This window comes from Lutjanus erythropterus, chromosome 8 (assembly GCF_056507025.1).
Source record: "Lutjanus erythropterus isolate fLutEry1 chromosome 8, fLutEry1.hap2, whole genome shotgun sequence".
Taxonomy (NCBI): Eukaryota; Metazoa; Chordata; class Actinopteri; order Lutjaniformes; family Lutjanidae; genus Lutjanus; species Lutjanus erythropterus.
In genome coordinates, this window is record NC_139324.1 from 23,243,977 (window position 1) to 23,256,258 (window position 12,282).

The 12,282-nt window shown below is 39.1% G+C and overlaps 1 protein-coding gene across 1 annotated transcript in view; it reads right to left on the reverse strand.

The window, feature by feature from the left end:
- man1a2 (mannosidase, alpha, class 1A, member 2) overlaps positions 1–12,282 on the reverse strand; it is a 153,817-nt gene that overhangs the window by 57,127 nt on the left and 84,408 nt on the right. The window contains exon 6 of the mRNA XM_084724956.1: positions 5,207–5,287. Within this exon, the coding sequence (XP_084581082.1) occupies positions 5,207–5,287 (81 nt within the window). The remainder of the gene's footprint in view (positions 1–5,206; positions 5,288–12,282) is intronic.

Below are 12,282 nucleotides of genomic sequence, written 5' to 3' on the forward strand. Positions count from 1 at the left end.
AAGTATACCACCCCTTCTGGTATTAAGGATGCAAGTGATTACTGTAGAAAAACAAGACTATAAACTTATTCACTGATTTGTGTGAAACTGGAACATATTTTATGAGAAAATATTTTCTGGCTTCTGGTCCCCCCTGATGCCCACAAACTCTTTGTGATTTACAGAGTTTCCTGTTGGCCAGATAATGTTAGCTTTACTTCTCCTAAAGTGAGCTGGGCAGAACACAGCCTCAGAGACCAACAGGGAATATACGTGTTTTGGATAGCTTTACTTGTTGCTAAAGCAGTTAGCTGCTGCTCATTAGTTAGCTCAGTTAACCATGTAGCTAGCTGACTCAGCCCCGGGGTACCAGGAGCCAAACCTGGCAAGAAAACCATGTTGACATACCCTATCGTTAAACTGGCCTCCGGCGGTTGGAGGCTGTGTTCGGTGGGAGATCCCAGTCCAGGTAGAGTCTATTTTCTGTTTCATGACAACTTTAAGTCTTAATAAGTCTGTTATTCAATTCTGAATTGGCAGAGAAATCTGATTAAAATGAACTCAACTGCTCCTACATTCAAAACTTCTATTTCACTTCAATATTACAGAAGTGTACTATAGCAATTGAGTGACTCAACTTTATTTTATTTCATTTCAAAAGGCAATTAAGCACAGAAAGAGCACGGAAATATTAATGAAGAGGCCAAGTGAAATTGGCAGATGGTGTCTAAGTCTGGGAAGAGCAGCCAATGTGGATCACTCCAGGAACATTTTTGATGTGCGTGTGTGTGATAGACTCAAACATTTCTTGCACATTGACTGGCAGAGTAAAGATGCAGCATGTGTTTCTCATGTTATTAGATCATCAGGTCATGTAAGGTCCAGTCCAGACCTACAGCAGTACAAGTCAGACAGCTGTGGTGAACTGCAAAGTGTGGACATGAAAGCTTTGGTGCAGCTGTTGTCTGCTACAGTGACTCAATGCCACATTTACATGTACAATAAAATCCATGTTATTATTATGTTCACTATCCAGTGAAATACTGCAATTATACAACTGTTCCCAAAAAACAAAAACAAACAAACAAAAAAAATCTTGTGTTATATCCATTTCTCTGGAAATACACGGGGTCTGACTAATAATGGGAAAACAATCTGTCACGTCAGTAGAACTCCTATCTAATGAAACCTAGTTTAATACTCCAGCAAGTAGAACAGCTCTTAGTAGTGACCTAGCAACAGAGAATTTCTAGTCTCTATTAAGTCATCCGACAAAGACAAAACTGCTTTGCAGGCTCAGTCTGGTTCTTACTGAGATATCTGCTGAAAAAAGTAACTTTTACATGGAATGATTTAGCTACTACGTCAAACTACATGTGTATTTTAAAGCTAGTAGTTGTGTACCACCAACTCACCGACACACATGATGAAGGATGCCATAACGTTTGGTAAGATCAAGGCATAATAGAGCTTCTGTGTAATCCAACATTTCCAATAAGCACAGTGTTGTGAAGTCCAGAAGTCAAAACGTATTAAAATATTTTGAAATTTCAATACATTATTACAATATTTCCAAAATTCGCAACATAATTTTAACTAACAAAATATCCTGCTTCAATACATATTTGTTGGCGTTTAACCTTTCAAAAAACAGATTTTCACTGCAGTCATAAAACTGTTTGTTTGCTGCACACAAGGCAGGCACGTTCCTATTAATGAGGGAGTCTGCAGGAATCTAACAGCACCATATAATCTATTAATTAAAGAAAGTTGATTTATTTATTCTTATGTTTCTTCAACAGCTGCAAAAGACAGCAAGAAACAGGAGGCCCACTGTGGTTTGTGATTTATTTTCTTGAATATAAATCTTTCAAAAACGTCTCGTCGTCTCAAGCTTTTGTTGCAATACTCAACTAATGTCTGTCAGCTAGAGTTTCTGGGGACCAGAGAGAAAGGTGTTGTTAAAAGTCTGTGTTCAGCTCACAGAACTTGTGTATCATCTAACTGAATCTTTGTGGTTTAAAGTTTCCTTTTTCTCCTGCATCCTTGTTTCTACTTTTAGGTATCTGATTTATTTTACTGTTTCATGTTCACTGTTAGCTGGATAGGAGTCATGCTAAGTTACTGCTGATGAAAACGCAACATTGCCTGATTTTGTTGCTTCATAACAAAAGCGTTTAAACAACAAAATAATGGGAGACTTTTATGGCAAATAATGTATAGGAAATTAAGAGTTTATTCAGTGTTTTGCAGTCACTCAACTCACCGACTCACTAAGCTCGTCCTCAGTTAAGAGGCACACCTTCCAGTGGGTAGCCCTGTTATAATAGAGATACGAATCCCTGTTGTGCTGGGCCAGTGTGCCAAGTCAAACTGATTAACGCCAAGCCAGCTCATGTGTATGGAAAAGAGGTATATGTCAGATTGGGAATTCTACAGTCACTTATGTTATGCTTATTATCTAAAAGTTTTGGCTGAGAGAAGAAAAATAAGTGCATTAGTCTTGCCATCCAGGTGTTTTTCTTTCCTCATCCCTCTCTTTGTTCTCCTGTGTTTATTTCCATTTTTCACGCTGTCCTTATACCCTGCATACCATCTATCCATACATCTATTTAATTCAGTTTTATATCTGTCAATCTTTCTTCATTTTACACCTCCTTCATATCTTCTCTTCATGTTGTCTGTCTTATCTCCTTCCCTGTTTCTCTTTTGGTCTTGTTAACTAGTTCAGCTCTGCTTCTTCTCTTGGTGTCTTTTCCTACCCCTCCACACCCCCCACCACGCCCCCTCACACAAATGCAACTTCGTCCCCAACAATGTGCCAAAATCCAACTGGGACAGATGCTGATAAACTCTGAAATCATCACCCTCAATCTCCAGTTCACCCCCTGCTCTCATCTCGCATTTCCTCACCCTTAGTCTCTGACATGATCTTCTTCTCCCTATCTTTGCTTCTTTTTTTTTTAAACCTCTATTTTTGCAGGAAGGGGTCACTGCTTCACATTCACACAGTTACACACAAGTTCCCCCAGGGAACTGCCCAGTAACAACCATTTATCCTGCTGCTGGCTGACAGGAGCGGTTGAGGGGTTAAGTGCCTTGCTCAAGGACATGTCCAATGAGAGTGAAGAATGGCTCTCACTTGCTTTTCTCCTCCCTCAGCCATTCATCATCCTCATTCTCCACTCCCATCTCTTTATCTGTAACCATCACCTTCACACACCCTCCACTCATCCTCACTGTCCCATCGCAGTTGTTCCTCCACCCTCTCCTCTGTTCCCTCCATCACTGTCTCTCCTCTGAGCACTCCCATGCTCCATCTCCCTCCTTTCCCATCACCCACTGTTTCTATTATCGCTCGAGTGGGCTCTGATGAATGACTGAGTTTGATTTCAGGGGAGGAGGTGAACTTGTGTGAAGGTATGGGGGGAAAGAGTGTAGTATAAGAGTGACATCAAGTTTTGCTTAGAGGGCATTTTAGCTTATGTTGTTATTCAGAGTGATTTAGCAAAATTGCTGTTCACAAAGCCGACGCACACCTTTGAATCACTCCAGGTGGCAGGGTGAAATTTAATGGGCATCTTCAATGTTAGGGTCATTATTTGTGGGAAGAAGGCAAACTTTTATTTAGTCTATTAGACCATCTTTCACTGATTTGATTTATAATCATTTTTCATTTTTTAAATACTCAACATTATTACTGAGGTTTTGTCTTCAATAAATCTTACTTACGAATATGAGATATAGATTATTCCTTCCCATTTAGTCTCAGTTTAGCTCACCCAACAATACTCATGGTTTCAGCATTTTAAGGGGACATTTCAAGTCCCCCACAACAGCCACTGCTAAAGTTAGCATGCCTACAGTCCACACCAAAGTTTAACCCTCGATGAACAACAAAACTTAAAGAGGCATCAACAATTTCATTGATATCTTCAGGTGATTAATAGTTAGCTGGATAAGTTGTTGTTGCAGATAACTGGGCTTTTCTTCACTGTCTTGGTTGATGTTGGCTTCGCATTTTACAAGCGTTAGCCAACACTCGGCCACTTTCCTTATTCAGCTTTTTTAAAACATGCTGTTTAGCAAGCTAAAAGAGTATGTGAGAATTGTTACTATGTGCAAAACATTAGTATGAAACCAATAGTATGTGAATTTCAAACTATTAAGGAGGAAATGTTACAGTATGCAAGAACTGCTGTAGAGACAACATCAACAGAAAGGATCTCACATACTTCCTCTGAGCCATACACGACAGCACTATGTTCTGCTGACAGACTCAGGCACGAGGTTGTTTGGGAGAGGAGAGGGAGATAACGGAGGGATTTTATTTCATGAAGTGTGTAAAATGTTCTAAATAAGTAACAACATGCTCTAAATAAACAACAATGTTGAAATTGAGAAGTCAAAACTTGCTTTTTACAACTGAAATCACAAATTTGTTATTGCCGATAGAGCAAAGAATGAGAAAAGATTCCACATTCCAGGTACCAGTTCAAATGTGAACTGTCCCTAACCCTGGCAGTGATGCCCAGAAAAAAGAAACAAAGAACAGGAAATGGATTACGCTTCATAAGGCCAACCTGTCTGAAAACACATTTGGCTTAATTGAATTTTAGCATTTTGAATAAAATGTCTAACTACAAAGGTTTCCTCAGCAGTCTGTTGGCCAGTACTTAAAAAAAAAACACAACATCATAATGGAGAACATAGTGGATGTGGGCGTAGTACTGAACACATATTTAATGTATTTGTTCCCATTACAGAGGGAGTACTGCTTGGCTGGGCATGAAAGCTGAAAAAGAAAATGAAAAAGAGAGATACATGGCTGAATTCAGCTTCCACCAGCTCCTTAACCAAGAACCAAAACCTGCCTGATGTAAATGGGAACAGAGGAGAGGTGATGAGAGGAGTTAGTGTAGAGGAAAAGAAAAAAGAGGAAAAAAAGTAGGACAAGGAGGAGATGATGAACAAAAAACCTCCTTGCTTCTCCTCTAACCCTCCAGTTCAGGTAATAAAAACACAACACACACACTTTCCACAACCACCGGTATTTCTGCAACACCGTGCTTTCTGAATATAACCCCTCATGCTTTCTCTGTGCTCTTCAGCACAAACAGAACTGAAGTTCATCAAGTTGCTGTCAATTGCAAAAGACTTCTCACTCACGATCTCATAAACACACACACACTCGCACACACACACCCACAGACCGGTGAGTACTTACTTCCTGTCCAGAGAGGTAGTAGGCAGCCAACAGTCCTCCTATGAAACGAATGTTGACCTCGAACACGGATACCTCAGCATTCTGGGAAAACAAGAGAGCAAAGGGAAAAAAAACACATCAGATAGGATAACAAAATTCACTTAATAATTTATGTTTTTATATGGACATTCTGTTGGTTTTGTACCATCTTCTTTCATGGGCAATTTTAATCTCATTTGTGTCACGGTCAATCATTTAGATTTTTTACTTTCTTTTGGAGTTAGTATGTTTAATGAGCACCTTCGGGGGGTTTCTGTTCTACCAGCACAGATTTGGTTTTGTATCATCTCTTTCCCTACTGTTTGCATCAACTGGTTTGCAAACCCTTCCAAAAAATATAACATCTTTGAAAAACAAAGCTGAAAAACAGACCATCTGTGGTATTTATCTAAGAACTAAGATAAATCACAGGTAATACAACTCAGGTTTCCACAGACTGTATCCTCATAAAACCAAACAGATTATTTCAGGAAAAGGCAGGAAGTAAGCTATGACTTACAGCAATATCTAATGCAAAATACTACCCCTCAGATACCTCCTCCTAATCTCTTTAGCTACTATCAACATTTAGGTAAACTACAGGATTTGTACATTTCAGTGAAGGTGGGCAGCTTTGCTTATAATCAAGACAGCTTGTCTGAACACGTTTAGTGCCATGTATTTTACAAAATCGTATAAGTTGTGTAAGTTTTTGACTTTGGCTCTGGTGGTGGTACCAAACTAGACAGTATGGCAGACTGCAGTATAGGTGCACATGAAATCATCAGCATGCACTGATAAGATTTAATTCTGACAGGACTTAAACACTGATACACACTTATAGAATGCTCTCCATCTCTACTCCGCTAAAAATGCCAAAATGGACCAATTAACCTGCAGGCTGATTAGTTGGGCAGATCTGGCATTTTCAGATAAACAACATAGACAGATGCCTGCCATTACAAGACTGATAAAAATTGTCTGCAGACACATCTTCAGACAGCCTTGTCATTGTGGCTGCTGTGGACCGATGTTAGTGCTCCTTCTTGTGAATTGTGGGAAGGTGGTGAAAAAGTTGGTTTTGAACTGTAACTGTCATGCATCCTCCTGTAAATGCCTAACAATCTGATGATCTTTGTAGCACTGGTGTCAATCAGCAATTCTGTAACCTGCCTACAGATGGAAGTGGAATTGCAGATAATGTTTGATAGCCATTGGAGAGCCTTAAAAGTTATTCTCAGAGCTCCTGAGAATTAAAAAAGTCTAAACTAAAGCCAGAAATTTACAATAAGTCAACTATGTGTGGATAAACACTGCACTCAGGGTTTGTGAATATTTCTTGCACTAATTAAGCCCCCAGTTGTCACCCTGGGTATTAATTTGTAGCTTGGGGTGCTACAAGGGAAGGGAGAGAGTATGCTGATGCTGACCCTATTTTCTTTGTTTGCAAAGCACGACTTAATTGGGGCTAAATCTCCACAAATCTCAACAATTTTTCCACTTTCATTGCTTACCCCAAAGAATAATTACTCTTATGCTTGTCTTGCTGCTTTTTTTAGGGACCACATCAGTCTTGGGTGTGTGCATGTGTACCTCAAGCATTTTCATTAGAAAACTTGGTGCAAAAACACTTTGGCTGACAACTTACTTGATGCTATGGCAACCCTCATGCAGTAAGACCAATCACCTTGCAACTCAGTATATTAAAATGATGAGAGCTACTTGCAGATTACAATGTGACCTCAGTCTGATATTTTCACAGAAAGAAATGAAAACATACAAGAGATGAGGCTTTTACGTGCATCTCTCTCTAAAGGTCAGTCTGAATGACCTCGATTTACAGTAAATGCACTCCAGAGAGGAGAGAGCGAGTTAGAGGACGAGAACTGGAACATTATTTGAATTTTTAAAATAGGGCTTTAACATATTGAACTGTCTAATATGTTGGGGAAAAAAAATCATATTTGCAGTTTACACACTAATTGAAGTGGTCTTCTGTTACTGGATGAGGTGACTGTAGTCTCAGGAGCAGGTGTCAGCAGACAACATTCATAACTTGTCTCGATGCTAAACAGTAACACCTTCCAGTTTTGGGTCAGCAGTGGTCGGCCAAATCACTGCCTATTTCCCCTGGACTTCCAGCTATCCTCCACTAACCTACTCCATCCCATCAGCTCTCTCTGCTTGTTGCCCTTTCTGTTAGGGTCTAGAGATGTTATAAATTGATGTTGCTGCTGGTAAGAACTATATAGAAAACTGCCAGTCTTCTTGGCATCCCTCTTCCCACAAGACTACAATTTCCACCAGAATGTTTTTCTTATCTCCTGGGGACATCAGCATTAAGTCTAGGTGCAGAGTGATGTGGATCATGTGTGGAAAGTGGAGCGTCCTTCCAAAATCTTTATGATCCAGAGCCATTTGTAGTAAAAATTGGAATTTGGCCTCTTGGACATAATAGCTCTGACTCCCTACTGTACGTGCATCTTTACAAACATCTTCATACATCTTTTTCTACCTTTCATTCCTGCATCAGCAAATGACAGCATGAGTGTAGTGGCATCTTCAATCGACCTTGAGTTAAAATGGTTTTGCACACTGTCAGAGTGTGTGACAATGCAGCTGTGTCACTTGCAGCTGGGTCCTCTCTCAGATCCCATGTGTGCAGTTGCCCTGGCAAAGAAAGAGTGTTGCACACTGACTATAAAATGAGTGAGGTGAAGAATGGCTGGCATCTCCAAAGCTCCACCCATACTACTTTCTTCTTTATTATATCCCTTTGTTCAACATCCCTGAGTGTGTATCCTAACCGCACTTGCTTTTTTGCCCCTCCTCAATGTTTCCTCGTTGTTTATTTGTTTTTTATAATCTGTCTTTTGTTTGCAAACTTACTTTGCAAGCATTTCTTAGGAGGTGAGCAATATTGCAACAACAAACTTACACTGCTACATGACTTATACTGCAGGTTTTTTAAAGACAGCTAAACCCACTAACAACAGAGAATGGACCCTTTTTCCACCTTTCTGGGTTTTTTTTTCTGATGTGGACTAGCAAGAGACTGAATTTAGGTGTGCAGGAGAGTAGAAAAAATAAGTTTTTTAAGAGTCTCTGTGTGGTCAGCTCTCAATACTTTTACAGCTTCTAACTGAGTAGAAGTTTAGTTGTCTCTCTTGCGTCGCTGTTTGTCCTTTCAGACAGCTGCTTTATTTTACGGTTTCATGTTCACTTTTAGCAGGCTAGGAGTCGTGATAAGCTACTACCACTGAAAACTGAACATTTCCTTATTTTGCTGCTTCATATTAAAATCTTTTAGATAACAAATAATGTTAATAATAAACTTTTATTGTTGAGAATTTACAGGAAATAAAATATTTATCCACTGTTCAGATGTATTGCTAAAGACTAGTGTGTCATTAGTAAATATACACTTTTAAGTGTGAATCAGACCAAACAGCACATGCAAATGAATAAGGAGAGAGATGCAACAAGCCTACATTACTTCTGCCAAAAGGGGCAAAAATTAGCATGTCTACCTGGATGTTAGTTGGTGGGATTTTTGTCAAATGAAAGAAGGGTTTTATATACATTTAGACTTATTAAGAGTGCCTACCATTTCAAGCTGCCAATGGTTTCATACACTGATTGTTTCACATTTAAGTTACTTAAAATAACATTTATTGAAATGTTGGCAATATCTGTTATCTTAACTTCTACAGCTCCGCTCTGCTCACCAGTGCAGCTCTGTCTCAGCCAGTCTGTCACACAGTGTGTCTGTGTTGACTGGCTATTACTCATGACTTTCAACCAATTAGACAGTGCAGGACATTAAGCCAGACTAGGGATATTCAAAGTATAATAATAATAATAGTAGTTTTATTATACATAAAATTATTATATTTTATATATAACCAAGTGTAACTTTTTTCTTTTCTTTTTTTGCTGATCTGAAAGATGATCTGATCTGTAACTCAAAACTGTGATATTTAATACCCTGGTATACGGTAATACCTCTATACTGCCAAAGCCTAATGTCAGTTGCCATTCAAACCTCATTTCAACTTATAAGTGTTTGCTGGGCGCTAACATGTCACATACAATTTTCCTCATATCCAATGATGCCCACGTGAGAACAATGTGATTTTTTTAAGAGCATGATTAATCTGAAGAACGGAAGCAACGGCACATCAGGGAGTACACAGCAAAACAACAGGGCTGCTAGTCAATGGTGGAAGCAGCACTGAGTGTTTAACTGAGTGATGAAGGGATGGGGAGCTTTCATAAAGCTCAAGGCCAGCTTTGTTTGGCAGCATCCATCTATCTAACTCCCTGTCTGTCAGTCAGACTCACTCATTTACAACTGTAGTTCAGTAGCACGGACCCCAAAGAGCTGAAAAGCTATAACACAGCCCTGATTTAAAAATGCCTGCGGTGAGCACAGTTAGGGCGGCGAGGAATCACATAGGTTGTGCAATGACGCGTGACAGCAGCACAAAAATAGAAGTTTTGATTTAAATGAATTGTTTTGTTCTGACATTACTAAATAGGACAGCAGTCATTTCGTTCTCTCATCTTCTATCATAAGATAGTTTTAAATGGCATACTGTACTTGCTCTCCCTCGTGAATTACATCCACTTTCCAACCTTTTCTTCTTTCTCTATTAATATCTACCTCGCACACGTATAAACAGGAAATCTGTCAAACTATCTTACAAGCCATTTCTCTTTGCACAGTGTCCTGTCATAGATGATCACTGTTGTTTATTTTTAATGAATACGGTCACTTACGTAAAAGTGCCTCTTTCTGGGGATCTACACTCTGTTGTCACAGGAATATTTTGGTTGATGTATAGTCAACTGTGAGTCTTATTTTGCTTATTACTAGTTATTAAATTGCAGCTTATCTTTTGTCACTCACCTTGGTAAGAGTGGGAACTAAACATTCATTTTGCATACAACCAATTTGTCAACTGCCAGAAAAATAATCAACAGCAAATTTGATAACAGGGAAGTCACAAGAACTGATACTTCAGTACCAAGTCAATGCCAAAATTCTGAATACCTGACCAAACTAATTTTCTACAGTACTGTAGGTAACAGTGATGCAATTCATCCCGACCTGACGGGGACAGCATATATGGCGACAAGTGTTCTTGTCTGCCATTAAATGCCAAAGCAATAAGTAGAAAGCCTGCCGACACAGAAAAACTGGCAAGTGTAGTTGCAGCGACAGCTCCACCTTGAGTCTTCAAAAAGAAAAACATTAAGGTGGTGGATCATCAAGAATTAATAATCAATTCTCAGAAACGGGTATGCAAACAGTGCCAAACAATTATTTAGACAAAAGGAGGAAAAACACCAACTTAGCATGAGTAGGTTTAGCTGGCATTGCCTTGTAGCTAATATACTTCATGACATTTAGAATGGCTAACATTAAATGCTACCATGTCTGGCATAACATAATGCAACCATAGCTTGCAGTAGTAGGCTACAACAGCACACATAGTCTACCATGTAGGTATGTTTTTACTCATTGAATAAGTGAAAGGCACTTCATACAAATAACATGATTTCTTTTTTTAATTCACAGTATGTGGTGCGTATCTGTGAGCGCAAGTATGTACCCTAACACACAGTTCAGCTCAAACCTTTTCACTAGTGTGAAAAAATATGATGACAGTCTTTGAAGTCTGAAGGCAAACAATAGAAAAACATGTCATCCAGGCAACTCAGCTAAAATATTAAATTCTGCGATGACTTGACATCTAGGTGACAAGAGAGTGGAACACACAGAGCTGGGAAAGTCACTGTCAAACATCTTTCACCTTCAACAAAAGGCTAAGGGGGACAGGGAAAGGATGGGAGAGGGGGCGTCTAATCAGGAAATGACAGTTTTCAGACTGTAGAACCATAATAGATCAACAATGTCATGAAAAATAAGCAGCAAAAGACTGAACAACAACTTTTCATGTCTGTAAGAACAGTGGTACACATAACATTTAACTGCCAATGTTTACATCGTGTCAACTGCAATAAAAAATTTGGAACTTTTATAATTAAATCTGGTTAATCACACGTGACTGAGACATGCTCTTTGACAGCTAGCATTAATTCATCTTTCTATCTCAGCTGCATCAGCTCTGATAAAATCCTCAATTTAACCAGGGTAATAAATGAGTCAGTTAACTGAGTTCATTAATTTGGTGGATCTTTGAGCCTGGCGGTGGATGCAGACCTCACGCCGACACATCCATCATCTGAGGGCAAGCTGCAGTGCGGGGGCCCCACCTGGACACTGGAGACTCCAACAGTGACTCACTGCTTGGCTCAACCTGACATGGCAGCTATTTAATCATTCATTAGTGGGGGAGCTGATGGAGGCAGGTGGGTGGCTGAATTGAGAGGTGATGGAGGGAGGGTGTGACACACACAATAAAAATGTGCATATATTTGTTCAAAGCCTATCAGAGCAATAAAGGTATGATTTTAAGCAAGGACTATCTGAAACACACATGAGAAAACTAAATAAAAGACAGAACACACTTTATCACATTTATATGAAACTGAGTTGAGAGAAATTATGTCAAGACCCTGAATGCACTCATACATTCACACACACAGCTTTAGAGGATCTTACAGCTTTTAATTGTAGCTGTAATATCTATGTCGGGTTCATGGTCGGGCGCAAACTCCACCTGTAAGTCTAGCTCATAGAATTGAAGACAAAACATATGGGGACTACTTGATATCTTTGTATAATTATTTAGTTACTAATTAATGAATTAGTGCTACAACATTTTGGCTATGGGCTTATAATTGCATTATTTCATAGAGTATTCATAATTCAAAAGAACATCTGAATATGGAATCTAGATTGGTATATAAATCAGTAATGTCAATCTGATATCTGATTAGTGGATACCATCAGTATCTGCACCTGATACCAATATTGGTTCCCTGTCCTTGTTTAGTGTCTACTCAGATATCCATAACAGTGACACTGTACAGCGTATCATCATATGAATATAGCACAACAAATATTTTGTCCCTAAAAAACAGTGAAT